The sequence below is a fragment of the Rhinolophus sinicus genome, chromosome 11 (assembly GCF_057876585.1).
Source record: "Rhinolophus sinicus isolate RSI-liver-muscle chromosome 11, RSI-T2T, whole genome shotgun sequence".
NCBI classification, from domain to species: domain Eukaryota; kingdom Metazoa; phylum Chordata; class Mammalia; order Chiroptera; family Rhinolophidae; genus Rhinolophus; species Rhinolophus sinicus.
The window spans coordinates 12,174,414-12,189,712 of record NC_142511.1 but is presented as its reverse complement, the minus strand read 5'-3'; the positions used below and the strand labels follow the sequence as shown (position 1 = coordinate 12,189,712).

The 15,299-nt window shown below is 42.7% G+C and overlaps 1 protein-coding gene across 1 annotated transcript in view; it reads right to left on the bottom strand.

Annotated features, from left to right (window-relative positions):
* Window positions 1-15,299, bottom strand: part of LAMC1 (laminin subunit gamma 1) — a 109,000-nt gene that overhangs the window by 15,339 nt on the left and 78,362 nt on the right. The window contains exons 12-18 of the mRNA XM_019728589.3: window positions 12,744-12,965; window positions 12,434-12,622; window positions 7,013-7,258; window positions 6,364-6,517; window positions 5,669-5,811; window positions 4,282-4,460; window positions 2,998-3,154 (exon numbers count right to left, since the gene is read on the bottom strand). Coding sequence (XP_019584148.3) covers window positions 2,998-3,154; window positions 4,282-4,460; window positions 5,669-5,811; window positions 6,364-6,517; window positions 7,013-7,258; window positions 12,434-12,622; window positions 12,744-12,965 — 1,290 coding nt within the window. The remainder of the gene's footprint in view (window positions 1-2,997; window positions 3,155-4,281; window positions 4,461-5,668; window positions 5,812-6,363; window positions 6,518-7,012; window positions 7,259-12,433; window positions 12,623-12,743; window positions 12,966-15,299) is intronic.

Here is a 15,299-nt window from a genome sequence, read left to right as displayed (position 1 = left end):
AATAAAGACGTGTAACAGGTTTGGAAAACAGCAACTTGTGAGCAGGGCCACCAAATCCATGGGCAAAACTCTTGTCTAACTATCTCCAGTGGCCCTGCTCAGATGATTACTTTAGCAAGTCTTTGATAAGCTAAAGATTTTTAAGAAAATACCCAAGATAAAAACAAGTTGAAATCACAGAAAATCATTTGGATGCAGGAGGCATAAGCCTCCAGCTAAATGACGGAAATCCCCTTCCCTTTAGAAGTTCCAGAACGTAACAGATATCAATCTCTCTGGATAGCTCTTCAGGGAAACATAGTATCTGACAAGAGGAAAGATAGCCTAACTGGGAGAATCATTTCAAATGCCTGTGTCTAACTGCAAGACCCAATTGCATCATATAATCTCCTTTTAAAGCTGCAGAATAAACACATGTTGAAACTATAAATGACTGCTTAGGGATAGTCTGAAAAGAAATCATTAGAAGATATTTTTAACCTTGGCTGGTTTGAACCCACGTAGGAAAGCTCAGCCAGGAACACTGCATTAGGTCGAAGTAGGACAGGCTGTTAACCCCAGCTTCACCGTGATGCTCCCAAATCTGTCCGAAGTAGCAGCTCATCACGCTCCCCCCCTTTCAGGTGGCTCAAGGGGACCATGATGGCCATGGCTCCTGTCAGAGCCTGCGTCCAACAGAATCACCTGCTTGGCAGAGGAAAGTAGTCACGGTGGCCAAAGGGAGCTAGATACAGCTGAGTCTGCCCCGAGATGAAGACCTTAGCTGAGGCGGGGTACTGGCTGACCCCCCTTTCTTACCGCCCTCACTACTCATATGTGCTGGTGGTGCTGGCATCAGACCTGCGTGCAAACCCATCTCTCAGGTGGACTGATTGGCACTTAAGAATGGTAACTCCAACATGGAAACAACCAAAGTGTCCTTTGAAAGATGAATGGATAAAGAAGTTGTGATACACACACACACACACACACACACACACACACACACAATAGAATACTGTTCTGCCATAATAAAAGATGAAATAGCACCATCTGTGACAACATGGATGGATCTTGAGATTATTATGCTAAGCGAAATAAGTCAGACAGAAAAAGTAGAGAACCATATGATTTCACTGATAGGTGGGATATAAAACTGAAAACAACAAAAGAACAAGACAAACAAATGAAGAAACAAAAACTCATAGACACAGACAATAGTTTAGTGGTTACCAGAGGGTAAGGGGGGAGGGGGGTGGGAGATGAGGGTAAAGGGGATCAAATATATGGTGATGGAAGGAGAACTGACTCTGGGTGGTGAACACACAATGGGATTTATAGATGATGTAATACAGCATTGTACACCTGAAATCTATGTAACTTTACTAATAATTGTCACACCAATAAACTTTAATAATAAAAAAAGATAACGCCACATTCAATTCTTCAGCATATACAGCAGGACAGATGTGAATTTGTTGTTACAACACAACACATTAAAGGCAAAGTGTGTGTCTTAACATTGTTGCTGAAAACGAACATCCTAACCCCCTCCCAACTATTGTTTATATAGAAGAGGAAACATTTAAATTCTTTTTTATCTCTGTTGAACACTTAAAATGTAGCAATCAAAACAAACACCTAAAGTTAACATAAGCTATCACCCATCTCTCATTTTATTTTCCAGTTTCTAAAAATTTACCTCACAGGATGATTTCTGGACTCTCATATAAAAATTAAACAAACTGGCCCAAAGCAGACATACCCAATAATTCCTTTTCTACATCAGTAATTTTATAAAATCAAAATTCTGTATAGTAGAGATATTGACAGCAAGAAATAGGCAGTATATTTAGCTTTGTTGACCTGTATTCTGACAGGAAGGCCTCTCTCTAACTCCAAATGGATGCAGACACATGCACTCAAAAGGGAGCTCAATCACTGCGGTCCCAAGCGCACATTTACTATGCGTGTCTGTGAACACCTGTATCTCAGTGACGGAAAGCCCCAGAAAAAAGTGACCTCAGCCAGAGGGTGAGCACCTGAACAGAAGGAGCAGTGTCTCACTCATCTTTTCCTTATTTGTGTTTTTTAGCACAAAGCCCAGCATACGAGGGGCACTCAATAAGTGTACAAAAGGACTTGTCCAAATTTAGAAAAAAGCTTAATTCAGAGAGTAAGAAATAAAAATAAAAATTTAAAGTGATTAAAAAAGTAAATTATTTACAATAACTTCTTTCCTTTCAAAGTTTTAAAAACTCAGTGTCTTTTACTGTCAATATTTTAAAATAAATTGTTTTTTAACTTAAGTCAACCCCTTTTTTGTTTATCATCAGTCTCATCAGACAATGTCCAGAGGACTTAGCTATTGAATTGCAAATGACATTAAATGTACATACATAAAATATGTACTCTTAATATGTTAGCAGCATATTTGTTGGCTAAACAGAAAATTTCATAAGTAGACACTAACTTCTAATCTTTACTTTTGTAAATACTAAGTGTTATATATTCAGTAGCTGTCCAATCAATACATGAAGACCATAATTTTTTCCTTATGAAGTACTCTGAAATGATACTTCTAAGAAAATGAAACAGTACCTAAAATAAATTCTCACTCACTAGAATGACAGAAAATCCAAGTTTAAATTTTCTCCTTAACATAATGCACCCCCCAAATGCATACCTTTGATGATTTTTTAAAACTATTTTAAAATGCTTCATAATGGAAGAGATTTATAAAACACGTGGAATTTTAACATCTAATAGTTTTCGATCAGTTGGGAGAATTAGGGTATGCTTACTGCATCTTAAAACATTAAGTTGATAGGTTCTTGTATTTTCACCTATTGTTTAAAAAATAAAATAAATCTTATTCTACAAATAGTTTAAAATCGAGAAAATTTTATAGTTTAAAATTGAGAAAATTTTATAAAACCATACGAATTCACCTTGAATTAGGAGGCACCTCTATCGATCGGTTTGCCTCCTAGGAGTCACCCACTTTCCATCCTGTACCTTTGACATCCTGGGCCTCACGTAGGAGGTCCATCACCTCCCTCTCTGCTTCCTTTAGTCGATTCTCAAAGGCTTGGTCCGTCACCACCTCGTCCCCAGTCCCAAGGCTGGCGATGAGATTCTCTAATTCCTGGAGTTTCACTCGATGATCAGCAACCTAGGCACAATGAAGGGAGACAAGGGAAAGGGAGGATATATATACACGTTTTCCTAAAGGACTCAATTACACTTCCCGCAGGAATTCTAATCCGAGCACACGCTGTAATGCGCAGGTCTATACACTTCACTCAGGTCTACTTGTAAATAGACAACATGGGTAGTTTTTCTTGATTTCTCTGCCTTCCCAAGAAAACCCATCAGGCCCATTCCTTTGACTTTAAACACTCTTTGCTGATAAACACCAGTTCTGACCTCTGCCTCGTGTTTCAGATTTCCTTCCTGCTATCTCCACTTGGCTCTCTGATATCTCAACTTAACATCTAAAATTATACTCTTGATTTTTTTTCCTGTTAAATCTGTGCTCGCTGAGTCATTGCAATACATAATGCCTCCAGCTACCTTAAGCAAAAATCCCAAGATCCATTTTGCTTCTTTTCTTCCCCAATCCTTGCCCCCTCTAACGCCTGCCCCCCCCACCCCAATATACATATTTACCCAATTCAATCCAGGCTTCCCCTTTTGCCCCACTTCTATCCATCATTCTTCCCACAGAAGTCAGAGTGTTCTTCTTAAAAGATAAGTTGGATTTCCTAGCTTAAAACTCTTCAGTGCATTCAATTAGATTTGGAATAAATCTTCAATTAGATTTGGAATAAAATCTAAATTCCTGACTATGGTCAACATGGTGTGACATAAGCTGTCTCTCCCAACCTCTCCAATCTTCTCACAAACTGCTCCCTCCTCATTCAGCAGGCTCCAGACACCTTCCAGCTTCAAGGCCTCCGTACCCCTGTTCCCTCTGCCTGGAAAGCTCTCCTGTTCCTTCTCAGTCTTAAGATCTCACCTACGTCAATTTCCTTAGAGAGGCCTTGTGTAAAGTCGCCTCCCCCTCCTAGTTATTCTCTGTTTGTATTCTTTCTGGCACTTCTCTTGGGATGTCTTTATTTAATTTTTATTATTTGTCTCCCAACTGGAACACGAGTCTTTGAGAACAAGGACTGTGTCTGTCTTATTCACCACTTTTTCTCCAGGGTTGAATGCACAGGAAGCAGCCATTTGACGTCTGCTGGATAAATGAATGAATGAGTGAATAAAGGAATGAATGCGTACACTGTGACAGCTTACCTTATCCTTTACCAGCCGGTAACATGCTGGACATTCCTGGCAGCCAGGCCAAGACCGATTGTAGAAATAGTTCTCTTCGCACTGGTCACAGCGATTTCCCACAAAGCCTTCTCTGCAGTCACAGCGACCATCGTCTTTGCACTGGAGTGAGAGAGACCCCTCGGGATGACAGTCGCAGGCTGCAGCATGAAGGGAAAAGAGTGCATAGTAAGGAAAAGAAGGAAGAATGCGTTGTCTTTTAACTCAGTTTGTATCAATAAGCTGACTATACAATCATTATAAATAGATGTTTCGTTTTTGAAAAACAGGCTCTTTATGAGTGTTTAAATGGTTAAGTCTGCTTAGCAGAGAAGACAGACATTTTCATAGCAAAAGTAAGTTTTAAAGTAAAATGCGCATCCTCGGGAGGGGGGCACATTTCATGTTACTTAAAAAGTACAGAAATTAGCCTCTTAAACTCATCAGTGCCCTTTTCGTGCACTTTCAGAATTCATCTCTGCCTTCATCTGTCCGCTGCTGAATATTTCTCTCACTAAGGAATTACAAAACCCAAATGCTAGGGGTTATTTTGTATTATTTTATACTTTGTTTGCTCACTTTGTTCTCTGAACTGAGTCAATGACTTAGGCCACATTCCATGGAAGAAATGAAGGAATTCAGAAAGCAAAACCCCAAACTGTTCTGAGGCCTAATTCCAGGCCAGTGTTTATGCCAAGGACAGCAGATGTTTAGATGTGAGCACACCAAAAGGGCCTCAAGGGCGGGACGCAAATGCAGCCAGTAAGTCAACAAACACGGTGGGAGCAGAATCCCTCACTGGTGCACGATGGGCACTAAGGCTGGATCAATACCAAGTTCTGTTACGCACAGTAGGAAAGCTCGGTCATCAAAGGGAGGCTTTTCTTTGGAAAAATAAAAGATCGGAAAAAAGGAAGAGTCAGAAACACTGCAAGAGTAGACATATAGAAGGTGGTTGCAAAGAAACCACAGAAGCTCTCAAGCCCCAGAGTTTTAGAAAAAGATAATATTAATCAAATAAAGCATCTAGGATGATTTAGCCCTTTTAACACGACGGTTGGATATATCCGAATGAATATATCGGAAATTTTTATACATAAAAATAATGTCCTTTATATACAAAGCAGCTCAAATTATTATTAAATGCATAAAATAATCAAATTATCAACTTTTTGCTTTGTGTGTGGATTTCTGACACCTTTTGGGAAAAAAACCAAAAACTTGAAATCAACTAATGCAGCGAAAGAGTTAGCGGCAGCCCTGACTGTGAGCCGGGTGGGTAGACTGAGGCTGTCAGAGTCCTTTCTGGACTTCCGGTTCTAACTGGAATTCGGGGAGACTTAGAGCTCATGCCACCAACACCCCTTACGTTTGCAGCCTTCGGGCCCAAACCCAAAGTGGTTGATCTCACAGCGCTCGCAGTGCTGCCCGGTGATGCCAGGCTGGCACTCACACTGGCCAGTGCGGATGTCACACTGTCCATTGGTGGAACCCAAAGCGTGGCAGTCACACCTGAAACAAACACACGACATATCTCAGGTAAGCAAACCAGACTTTACGCAAGCTGTATGTTTCCCTTTCAGCACAGGACTGACGGAATTTGTATTAGAAAACAGAATCATAAGGGCTGCGAAACCCGAGGTTCGAGTACTTTTCCTCGGTTCTATTCAGAACCTCTTTTTCTCACCTAACCTATACAGACACTGCAATTCCTCTACTGCAACCACTAGCAGTGGCTCTCCAACCCCACAGGTACTGGCCAGAAGCTTTGACAACAGGAATTCCCCAGCTGGCACTCGACAAGGTCTGATTCTAAGCGTCTCAGAACGGACCGTGTCATGTGTATTTTTTTAAAACTTTGCTCAGGTGACTGTCACAGCCGGGGCCCCTGCATTCCACTCTTTTCTCCCATTAGCTTCCTTCCACCTCCTCACTATGGCCTGTCAGGGTCCCTCGCCTGTATGAGGCCCTCAAAAACATTCCTGGACAAAGTCAAGCCCCAGAATTCATCTCTTCGAACAAGACCAGCAAAATGACTTCCACCGAAGGCACCTGATGCCTTACCTCTGACAGCCTTGCCCGCTCTGCAGGTTGTAGAATCCAGGGTCACAAGCCCCACAGTCCCGGCCGGTCACGTGAGGCAGACATTCGCACTGCCCCGTCACGGGGTTGCAGCCTCTCTGCTGCTGCACGGTCCCGTAGGGATTGCAATCGCAGGCTAAGGTGGGAACACAGAGACAGCAAGAGATGCAACTCACTCAAGAGAAATACTAAACTACAAACAGTGTGAATCGATTCTTTAGACTTGTGTTGTCCAATACAGCAGCCACCGGTCACCGGTAGCTACTGAACGTCTGAAACGTGACTGCTTTTCACTGAGATGTGCTGTAAATGGGAAACACACAACGGATTGTGGAGACTTGGTATGGAGAAGAGAAGGAATTTCCATCTTAACAATTTATTATTGGTTACTTGCTGAAATGATAATGTTAGATATATGAGGTTAAATAAAATAAATTATTGACATTCGTTTTCCCTGTTTCTCTTTATTTTAATGTCTCTACTAGAAAAATTTACGTTACCTACGTGGTTTGCACCACATTTCTGTTGAACGGTGCTGCTTTAGACCAAACAACTGTATGCATTTCAAGAGCCCACACAATGAGTTCTCAGAAGAAATGAGTACGATTGTGACTGGCCGATGGCTGATTACCTTTGCATTTGTCGGCTGGATTGGGAGCCAGGGGGTTTCCGAAAAATCCATCTTTGCACCGGTCGCAATAGAAGCCGGCCGTGTTATAGATGCACTTGAGGCATTCTCCCGTCTGGCGATTGCAGTTGCCCACTGCGTTGGGGTCGATGTTGTCATTGCACTGGCACAGGCGGCAAAGCCTCACGGGGCTGTTCCTCCCCAGAGGGTCTCCAAAGTAGCCGTCATCACACAGCTCACATCCTTTACCTGGGCACGAGACAAGGCGATGATATGAGAGAAAGGCCTTAGACACTTCTAGTGCTACCGGTTACACATGGTCTAGTGTCAACGGCAGATGTGAGGCAACACGGCGCAGCAGACATGGCATCCACCCAGGAGAGCAGAGGACCTGGGCTGCAGACCTGGCACTGTGCCAGACCGGTGGGGTGACCGTGGGCACATCTCCATTTCCTTATTAGAAAGAGAGCACCTGGTTTGCCTACTTGACTTCACCTGTTCAGAGGATTGCCTGAAATCATGCACTAAAAGTGCTTTGGAAATGAGTCAGGCTCAGGGTTTATAAAACTCTCCAGTCCCAAGGGACAGCACATTCATATATGTTTGTTTGTTGACAACCTTAAGAAAGATGAAAGATGACTCTTGACACCATAAATATGAATCTTCTATACAACAGGGTTGGGCTGGGTCAGTCTCCTAAAAAATAAAAGGCGTGAGACTCTTTCCCTGAGCAGTGCCAACGAGCACAGAATCAGAGCATTTTAGAAGAGAACAGAGATCGTCACTTGCCGCTTGCTTCTCTCACTTCTTTTGCAGTTAAGGGAACAGACAGGATAAATAACTTGCCCACAACCAAACAGCGGATAGTAAGAGAGACAGAGCTAGGATCCAGGGCCCTTTCTGCTGAACTAAACCCACTGCTCATCTTTCCTGTTCCACTTTCCCACCATTATTAGCTCAAGTTGGGTTCTTAATGTTTTTGTACCCAACAGGATTTGAACTAGCCTAAGCTTTCCAGAGAAACAGAGGTCTGTTCATGTATTCATTCAACAAATATTTACTGAGCATCTGTTATACACAGGCAGGTTCTAGGCTGTCAGGATGACATGGCGATCAAGCTAGACAAGGTCTCCATTCTAATGAAGCTTACGATGCAGTGGGAGAGGCCAATCCAAGACGTATAAATAAACAAGGTCACTTCAGTTAGAGAGAAGCGTAAAAAGTTAAACAAAACAGTGGCATGATAGTGACACGTGAGGGCTACTTTAGATTGGGTGGTTAGAGAAAGCCTCTGTAAAGAGGAGACACTTGGGATGAAAATGGAAAAGACAGAAGAAACCAGTCATGATAATATCCAAGGGAGTAATGTTCCAGAAAAGCAAGACAAGCTTGTGAAAGCAGTAAGAGCCAACCACTCAGGTCACAAGAAGGAATTTGGGTTTGAATTAAAGTGCAGTGAGATGGTACTAGAGGGTTTTAAAAGTGATACGATCTGATTTGCATTTCCAAAGTATTATGCTGCCTGTTGTATGGACAATGGACTATAGGACAGCAGAGTGAAACAGGGAGAGATGACAGAAGGTGGACCAGGGTGGTGGCAGTGGAAGTAGGGAAACGTGGTAAAGATGTGAGATAGAATCAATAACACTTGCTGGATGGTTGCTTCTGGGAAATGAAAGAAAGAACAATCAAGGATACGCCTAGGATTTTATTTTAGCTTGAGCAACTCGGTGTACAGCAGTATTTTTACGGAGATGAACAAGATTGGGGAAGGAAGTGTTGGGGTTGGAGACAGAGGCAATCAAAAGATTTATCTTGGATTTGCTGAAATTTGAGAATTCCTTTAGCCATCTGAATCCAGATCACAGCAGAAAATAACTGGCACATTCAAGGCAGCAAGACTTGAGTAGAGTTTAATAAAGATACTGTCCACAGAAGTGCGGGCAGATTGGGGAACCACAGGAGAGAGTAGTACCTGGCGTTACTGCAGGGGGTGGGGAGAGGCTCCACAACCTGTGCCTCAGAAGGTGGGTGGATGGAACACTTACCAGAACCTAATAGTTTCTCACTTTACTAGAAAGAGCTGTTTGGAGGCCACCTGCTAGGAACTGAGAATTTTGATTAAGGTCACCAAACCACAAGGACCCTACAGAGAAAGAGCGTCGGAATAAATATTCTGCCCGCCCCCTCGTCCCCCTCTCTCTGATCTCCTGCAGGTGCCTGAACTCGAATGGGGGCTGCTGTTTGAGGTAGTATGTGCAGGTCTTGTCAGGATGGAGAAAGAGGAAGAACGGATGTGGAGAGGCACATGGAAGGCTGCCAGCCCACCATCCACGTAGAGATGGCAAGCAGGTAGCCGGTGGTCAGGAGAGCGAGGTCATGGCTGAAGATACAGGTTTTCGCCTGTAGCACAGAGAGGCTTTGAAGACTAAAGATGAGGTTGGCTCACCTGAGGGGAGACTATAGGAGATAAAGCTGACACGAAAGTCCCAGGTTGAGAATCAGAAGTGATCAAAGGAGACCCAAGAGAAGAGGGGTGGGAGGGAACCAAGGAGAGCGAAGTGTCAAAAGAGAGGAGAAAATGTTTGGAGAAAAGTGAGCAGTCAGCAGTGCCCAGTGTTGCTGAGAGACCGGGTCAGATGAGGACTGAAAACTGACCACTGCAGTTGGCAAATGGAGACCACTGATGAGGTGAGCAGAAAATGTGGTTGGGGGTGGGGCGGAGGGGAAGAAATAGGATGTTAAGAGAGGACAGGGAGCTGGGCGCCCTGCTTGTCTCTGATGTAAATAGTCCCCAGGCCCTCACCCAAGATCTTTCTCCAGATTAGGATGAAGACAGCATTCCAGTTACGCTTTTGCATCAGATAATTTAGCTATTCTAGATACAATCCATATTTAAAAAGTCTTGAAACCTGTTTTGAGTAACACTGAATTTAACAAACCTGGTAGACAACCTAACCCAGAGCTACATGGCAGCCCATGAAAACCGCCCACTCTGAAATACCCTCTGGCAGCTGCAGTTTGTCTACCTCTTGTCTTAGAGGCTAGGATGTAGGTTCAAGTCCTGGCTGTACTAATAACATGATGTTGGGCAGGTTATATACCTTTTGTTGCCTTAGTTTTCCTTCTCGTCACTCCCCTCACTGGGGGTGGTGCCCTTCTCCTTTAGGTCTCTTTTGTGTGCGTCCTTTTAAATGGACTAAGCACACTGTTAGCCTCGCTCCATACTTTTAGCCTCTGAAGAGTAGGGACCACCCTGGTTCATCTTTGTATTCCCAAAGCCATGCACTCAAACACTTGTTAAAAAAAGAAAAGATTATTAATAATTTACCTCAAAGGACTGTTCTGAAGACGAAATGTGAACGCCTACCACATGTGATGCATAAAGATCTGTGACTATCGGTAGTTATTTACATTCCTCGAAAGTCTTCTAAGTGAAGAACATCTTACCTTGTATCTGCAACCTCTGTTCATTTATTCAGTAAATATCTGCATTCATTCAACAAACACACATACCAAACACTATTCTCGATGTCAGGGATACGGAAGTGAATGAAACGGACAAGAGTCCCTCCTCTCATGGGGCATAAACTGGGGGTGGGGGAGTAAAGGGGGCAGATAGACAAGTAAATAAATAGAAAACTATCAAGTGGTTAAAGAGTGCGATGAAAATAGTAAAGCAGGATACAGGGCTAAAGAGTGCCGGCATTTGTTTGTACAGGGTTTATGCTGCTTTTCATGCAGACCGCTACACCCTCATTAAGATCCTCAGAAACTGCAAAAACTGCTACAGATCTTGTATATTATACGCATCTCTTCATGAATCATCTCAAACAGTCTCGATTCACCATGTGTATTACTTAATATTGACATGAGAAAGACTCCACTCTGCTTAATTCTGTTTAGCTTTGCAGCTGCCGTCTACCCAGTCAGTGGAACAACAAAATGAGCGTACAGTAAGTACCTCTACGAGTAAGCACTGTAAGTGGGAAACTTACTAGACCCTACAGCAGAGGAGGAAAGGGCCCTGAGGCCCTGGGCTAAGAGGGAGGGAAGGAGGGTCCAGAGACGAAAGCCTTCCTGGGAAAGTGATGTTTCAAATGTTTCAACCCAACCCCACAGAAGAGACAGGAGGAGTTGGCCACGAAAAGTGAAGTTTGGGAAGGAGAAATGTAAACACTCTGAAGAAAGAGGACAGAATATGGCCAGCCAGAGTCTGGCACCTGTGAGGGGCGAGAAGCCCAGGAGACCTGGGGCAGAGGGCGCGAGTGGGTCGGGGGAATGAGGCAGGAGAAGTCTGCGCGAGACTCCGCTGGGCCACGGTTTGTAATAAAAAAGCAGAGAAGAGTAAAAAACAATGTAATTCTACCCTAATTGCGACTCCTTCTTTCTCGACTTCCTTAAGCGACTGACTGAATCTCCGTGCTGCCCTGCCCTTGCGCTCGCCGTGGGGGTCAGAGGAGCAGCGGAAGTAAGATGCGGGTTTGGTTGTGTCCCAATGATTAAAGAATGTGTTGATGAAACACAAGAGGTACAGATTATTAGCTCAGAATTTTGGGGCGTTACTTATTCTCATGCTCTGTAGCAATATGTTTGGGACAAAAGCTTGGGAGGGAGCCAAAGGCAATGTCAGAAGCCTGGCCAGAACCTCTCCATTCCGTGGAGGCTGAAGTCAATACTAGCAGAAGGGGAACGGTCAGCAGTGAACCTCGGCCTCCTCGGTCAGTCAGCCCCAGGCCGTTCCATGAGCCGCTGAGGAAGAGCTAGTTTCATGTTCTTATCACAAAGAAAGAAACTCAGAGAATGGGAACACAGGCCTATCCAAAACTATAAAAAAGAAACATATTTTCCCAACTAAATGAGATGGGCTCTGATACACTGAAAGGACTGTTTAAAGAAAGAATGCAAAGAATTCAAAAATTACTACTTTATAGCAAGAATCCCAACATCAAGGACATCCCCACACACTAAAAGTCAAGTTTTGGTTCTCCTCATCTGAAGGAGGGTATATTACGGTGATTATCATCGTTGGAGCTAGAATGCCTGGGTTGAAATCCAGCTCCTCCAATGACTCGCCTGCAGCCTTGGTCATATAACTTAATGTCTCCGTGCCTCAGTTTTCTTAGCTGGAACCTGGGGACAATAGCAGAACCTACCTCCTAAGGTTGTGAGGATTAGTGAGACAGAAGATGGGAAGTGCTCAGAAAAGTACCCGGGCATAAATATGTTAGCTGTTATTAGCATCTGATATGCGTTTCATAAATCCATAAGAAACCTGTTTCCTACAAAACTTTGTCTACTAGGAAAACGGTAATCATTGAATCAAAAGGAAAAAAAAAAAATCCAGACATTGCCAAAGATCTTTCTCCCCAAGGTGTTTTCATAGGATGGAACACTGCAAGCAGATAGAAAGAGCCAACTTACCGGTGGTACCAGTGGGACAGTTGGTGCACACCACTTCCTGTGTCTTAGGGACCACTGCACAACTTGAGCCGCCCGGACATGGACAGGGCTGGCAATCATGGTTGGTGCCCATGGTTGAATCTCCATAGTACCCATCGCTGCACCTCTCACAGTGGGGGCCCGCCGTATTGTCTCTGCAGTTACAAACACCTATTTGGAGAGCGGGTATGAGAAAACAGGCAAGTACACAAACACATAAGACAGCGAGCATTTCCAACCCATCTGCTAAAGAGAATTTAGGTCTAGCAGCCCCCCGAGATCATCTGCTCACCTGTCTCAGGGTCACAGGTCTCACTATGCCCATTGCAGGTACAAAGCACACACGGGCTGTATGGCCCGAGACTCGGAGTTTCTCTTCTGTAACCCGAGAGGCACATCTCACAAAACTGTCCCCCGTACCCCACAGGACAGGTGCAGGACTCCACCCACGTTGCAGGGACCCCAGGCCCGGGATGGGCACTTGTCAAGGTGACATCATCCAAATATCCAGCACCTGGGTGTGGTGTAGAAAAGAGAGTCACTGAACTGGCTTCCAGTTTGTAAAAGCTCACGGAAAGTCAATAATGCTAAAGAGTAACCAGACCCCAAATCCCAGAGACAATCAAACATTAGTTTAATTTGTGTATTGGAGAAGATAACTAAAAACAATAGCATTTAGAACAATCATGTGGTAGCTGACGCTGAGTGTCTGGAATGACAGTATTGTAAGTTTATATTTTAAACACACACACACACACACACACACACACACACACACACACACACTGGTGGATTTTACAGTTCTCCCAATCACTAATATGAAAAATCAAAAGCATTAGACAATAGTCTCGGGCAAAAAGAGATAAGAGCAAGAAGATGGGGGGACAAAAAGTGTTTACGTGTGCAGCCATTAAGCAGTGCTTTTGTTCTCTTGCCACAAAAGCAGGCATTGGTTGCAGAGTTCAAGGATACGAAAGCAGGGAAAGCACCTGTCAACAGGCACCGCTCAATTATATTTTTTTGTGCTACACGAAACCGCAAAAATAAGTAAATAAGTTCTAATACTCAGGGCCACTTTGACAAATATGCAATTATTCGAAAGTCATTTTATTATGCCATATATCACAATGCGTTCCCATTTCCAGAAGAAATAGAAATAGAAAAGCCTTAGATTGGCTTAGATCTGTGGTTCGTCCAACCCAACAGTGCCTGGCATAGCTTCAGCAGAGATCCTACGGGAGAGGCAAGCTTTGATTGTATCATCATTTTTCCCTTTCGTTTCCACTCTGTTCCTGTCTCTTGCCGTCTATGTGTAAAGTGTATTTCCCTACATCATGAAATATCATTTGTTGCTTACGTAATTCTTCAAAGTTGGCAACCTGAGGCTGAAGGCTACCTCTCCTATTACTGCCTTGAACTTAGTTAACTTTTAATATGTTTATGGGTTTTTTTTTCAACAATTAGATCATGACATACATCACACTTGGTTAGTGTGCTTCCAACTCTAAACTTTCTTAAGTCTTCCCATCCTAAAAGTAATTTTGTCCCTACTCTTGAATTACAGTCCATCTCTTCCTTCCCTTACAGCCAAACTTCTTGAAAGAATAACTTCTATTTTACTTCTTGACCTTCCAATTACTTATCAAAGCACTGCAATCTAACTTCAGTTTCAATATTTCTTTAAAAAAAAACAAACCCAAACCTCACCAGTGACTCCTTAGTCACCCAATCCAAAATCCAACGGTGTTATCTTCCTAAACCTCTTATTTCTCCTCCAAATTTTACTTCTCTCTTGAGTCTCAGGTCATGGTTCTTAAATAACTATGTTTCCAGAATTGCATCGTCTTTTCTCTTTCTATACTTTCTGTCATATTTCCAAGTTTAAAAATTACTGTCCATATGCTGACAACCTTTTAATTCTAGATCTCCAGTTCTAACTTCTTCCTAAGCCCCCGGTCCATATTTCTAACCACTGCTTATAAGACATTCTCAACTGAATATTCATGCAGGCATCTCAAAAATCAACACAGCTTAGGACCTTGAGGCCACGATGCTAAGTGAAATAAGTCAGATAGAGAAAGACAAATATCATGCCATCTAGCTTAATGTGGACTCTAAAAAAAAGGCAAAAAAACCCCCCAAAAACCACGAACTCATAGATACAGAGAATAGACTGGAAGTTGCTGCGGGAAAGGGGAGGTGAAATGGGTGAAGGGAGTCTAAAGGTACCAACTTCCAGCTATAAAATAAATAACTCATGGGATGTGATACATAGCATGGTGCCTATAGTTACTCATACTGTATTGCATATTGGAAAGTTGCTAAGAGAGAATAAATCTTAAAAGTTCTCATCACAAGAAAAAGAAATTCCGTAACTATGAATGGTGACGGATGTTAACTTATTGTGGTGATCATTTAGCAATATATACAAATACTGAATCATTATGTCGTATACTAGAAACTAATATAATGTAGTATGTCAATTATACCTCAATAAAAAAAAAATCAATACATCCAAACTGCTGATGCCATCCCCAGTGGCACACGAGCACTCTAACTCACCTTTCCCCAGTTTTACCTTTCTACAGAAAAAGGTCCTCATTAAAAAAGTTTATAGGAAAAAAATTTCAAAGGCATGCTTAAAACAGCTTTGTTTATCTAAAATTGTAACAAATGTTCATTCAGTAATTTATAATTTTTCATAATTTAGCCAATGGTTCAAAGGCTTGATCAGTACATCGCAATAAATAAAAAGAAAGTCAAGCAATGTAAGCCAGTGGAATCATATTTAGAATTCTTAGAAGAATCTATTTATGTATAATGTAATTGCAACAGGCTTATTCAGTAT